Consider the following 3,736-nt stretch of genomic DNA (forward strand, 5'->3'; position numbering starts at 1 on the left):
CGCACGCGCCGCCCGCCCCGCCGTGGCGCCGTGACGTGGCGCGGCCTGCGGGGCAGCGGCCGCCCCGCCCGCCCACAGCGGCGGAACCGCACCTTTTTACCGAACTTCAAGCGTTATTTGTGACCTTAATCCTGTATTTCCTGCGGCCTGAAGACCTGCCCCTGCCTAGTAACTACGTGCTAAAGCCCCTCGCTGCCTCTCCTACCGCAGGTGTGCAGTCTGCACCAGAAACATAAAGCTGCAGTGGGATGTAATGCCTGAGATGTCATAGCGTTTTTTTCCCTTAATATTTTTTCCCTTATTTTATCCCTCTACTTGCAGCTGACAGCAACTACAGAACGCCCTGTGTGACAGGAATAAGACTTCATTAATGACTGAAAGCAATTGTGAAAAAAAACCATAAAAACAAGTAAGAAATGAAATATTCATTATCAATATAAAACCTAGATAATCTTTCAACAAATGGAAAAAATAAAAAAAAATGTTCAGGAAAAGAAAAAAAGAAGTGTAATTAAGTGCACTTAAATGTCACAATTATTCACAGACAGCATTTGTGCCATTAGCTGTATGTGTTCTGGGTGAATTTTCTCAAATGATAGTAAATGTATTGGCCAATGATGTGAAAATAACAGCAACAAAATAAAGTATATGGCAAATATATACTATTTTATTAATATGACAAAATGTGGAAAGGATACAGGCTTGCTTTTAAATATTTTTGATAAATATTCAATGATCCTTTTTATAATAGGCTTTCAGATAAAATGCCATATCCTCTGTGTTTAGATATGAACTGCATGAGTTACAGATATAATGTTTACCAAGAAGACAACAAAGACAGAGGATAACAATGAAAAGATGTTGGTATGTAAAGATAGAGGAGATATTGTAAACTATAAGATAGATTGAAAATATATGCAAAATAACTGTTTTTAATATAAGGACAAATGTCACAATTCATTATTGTCAGAAGGTGTTTTACCTTACTGTCATATTTCATTATGGCTTTCATAAGCTATATGAAATTATTTGCTTTTTTTTTTTTTTTTTTTTTTTTTTTTTTTTTTAAGAGTTCAAATTAGTCCAATGAAGCCCTATTACTTTATTCTTTGGTGCCCCAGAAAACGATACGTTCAAGTGCACTGCAGGGTTTGGGCTAGGGAATAAGGTATCTTGTGCAGATTGCAGGTGAAGGAAATATTTTGCAAAATCAGCTCTGGTCTATGCATAAAATTAGGATGAAAGAGTAAGTCAGGATGCTACAGACTCTTCCTCCTGCCAAGGTGGGACAGAGCCCAGGTGTTCTAGAAATAAGGATTTTGGTGTGCATTTTTTTTTATTGTTGTTCTGTTCTATACACACACACACAACATTTATTGGTGTCTGAATGACAAGCATAAAGCTTTGGTGTACAAACAGAAGTCTAAAATACTATTTAGTAATATGGTTATCAGTTTGATAACAAGTATATCCCACAGAGATGCAAAGGACCCTCTTGTGCTTTTTTTTTCTCCAAAAAATCWTTATGTGTAATAAAGCAATAGTTTCCTCTAAGTATTGTATACTCTTTCAAATCAAAGACTTATCTTCCTAATAGAATAAAGCTGTTGGTTATGAACAGAGGGTGCAGGAGAGTCTAGAGAGGAATATTTGCGCTGTTGTTCCCTCAGTAGAATGACCCGGAGCTTCTCTCCTCCCCGYCTCCATTTAGGCCGCAGCGTCCTGCGCTGTAATTGGCGGAATGACTAACGGGCACCGCGGGGAACACCTGCTCCCTCCCGTTCAAAAGTTAACGGTCATACTTTCAACAGCCGTCAGGTGGCAGCAGAAGGGTGAGCTCGCGTCAGCTGCCTGCGTGCCTGTCYTGTCAGGGCTCTGCCGAGTGAGTCCTAGCTCTGGATTCTGCTTTATATATAATCTTTAGGCCAGGGCTATGAGACACTTGAGTGGTGTATAAACATTTTAGTGGCATTGCATAAATAAATMTAATGACCTCTTGAAGTGCAGTGGGTACAAAAAATAACCATCCTGAGATGGGTCAACTAGAAAAGAAATAAGACTGTTGCTTCCTCAAAACCAGAGTGTAGGTTAGTGGCAAAGCCTGGAATAGGGCTGACTTCTTTGTTCTCATATCTGGTTTAGTTCTAAGCCATGTTTTCATCTGTCATGGATAGAAAACAAAATAAAARCAGTTTTAAAAGCTGTTAGTGTTTTGGCTCAAGGCAAAACCACCAACCAAGATCTATTTCTCTGTTAAAGGCTTGGAAAACCTACTTTTGGGATGCTTTCATAGTAGGATGTTCACATTTTAGGTGGCTGTCAAAATAAATTTCTCTTTCAAGGAAATAGAAGTGAATTTAATTCTAAATAAAGACTAACTTAGTCTGTGGATAATGTGCCTTCCTACTCACTGTCCTAGTATGAAGAGAGAGAGAGAAAAAAAAAAAAGTAAATCTTGAAAGGAGATGGATATTTTTGAGTAAGAAAAAAACATATTAAGCTTTAAAAAAAAAGTTGGGAAAATAAGCCATTTCAGCTGTGTTGCAAGCCTTAGGAATTAAGTCAAGAGGCTTGACTGAAGTAGCTTATCGCCTGTTTATGTCTTATTGAGCATGTATGAGTATTCAAGGTTTCAAGCACTAAATACTAACAAAGCAGCAAGGCTACATTGTCTTTTAGAATTTCTCTAAATAATGTTAGATATCAATTGTTAAAACCCTTATCCTGTGACTATTGAGAAGGTATTCTGGCTAAGTGAATATGGATCATATGAGCASTTTTAAACAAAATCTGGTTTTCAGAAGCTGACCAATTATCTATGTAGGTGGTTGAGTGTGTTTGTTTTTTGGCCACTATTCAAACTATTTCTAGGTCTTATTCCATACTGACTCATTGAACTTCAGATCTTCAGATACTCCTTCCATGATTATCCAACCGTTCTCACTAGGATGCCTAGTGTATCCTCTTCTCTTTGAGGAAAGCAGAAAAAAAAAACCAAACTTGAGAATTATTTGACGATTGTGCCTGAATTAGCTTTCATCATATCCCTAATGGAAGTTGCAGAGAGCTCTGTCTTTTCATTCTAAACAACCTTGAAGGTAACCTGAAAGAGCATGYATCAAGAAAAATTGCACCATAATCTTCTATATGGCAGCATGTTTGCAAATTATGAGTCCAAAGGCTCTTCCTACTATTTCAATGGGAGTTTCAAGTGCCCAAAGGACAGGTATTWGTTTCAAACAAACAACAGCATTCACTTCTTAGTACCAGGAAAATTTGAACAGTATCTTMAGGACTAGAGAAGCACAAATACATTTTCTGATTCAGGTGAAAGCCAAGCAGCGGTGTAGTATCTTTCCTAAATTAGGTAAATGCTGCAGGGAGAACATGATGACAGTGTTAAAGTTAATGATCCACTGCAACAGTATTTAAAACAGATTTGACACTAGCTTAATCATATTAATTGCTATATTAGACAAACTCAAGAACAATGAATACGTTGTCCCCAGAAGTCCTGAAGCAGGATCTCGTTCATTGCCTTAAGGATGCAGTAACATTCCTGATCTTCAGTTAACTGCAACTTTGAGACTACTTTGTCCTGCTACATCAGCCAACTGCGAATTACTAATCTGGGCAGTCCTCAAGTTATTATTAGTTTTTGTATTCTCTGACAAAAAATTCTCTGACTTCTAACAATGTAGTCTATCTCTCTCGACTGGCTTGAGTAGCCTAAAGA

The 3,736-nt window shown here is 37.8% G+C and overlaps 1 protein-coding gene across 1 annotated transcript in view; it reads right to left on the minus strand.

The window, feature by feature from the left end:
- The window catches only part of SELENOK (selenoprotein K), a 2,027-nt gene extending 1,758 nt beyond the window's left edge, over window positions 1-269 (minus strand). Inside the window, exon 1 of the mRNA XM_026046129.1 lies at window positions 206-269. Coding sequence (XP_025901914.1) covers window positions 206-269 — 64 coding nt within the window. The remainder of the gene's footprint in view (window positions 1-205) is intronic.
- Between the last annotated feature and the right edge of the window lie 3,467 nt (window positions 270-3,736).

This window comes from Nothoprocta perdicaria, unplaced genomic scaffold (assembly GCF_003342845.1).
Source record: "Nothoprocta perdicaria isolate Ctin4 unplaced genomic scaffold, notPer1 scaffold_42, whole genome shotgun sequence".
NCBI classification, from domain to species: Eukaryota; Metazoa; Chordata; class Aves; order Tinamiformes; family Tinamidae; genus Nothoprocta; species Nothoprocta perdicaria.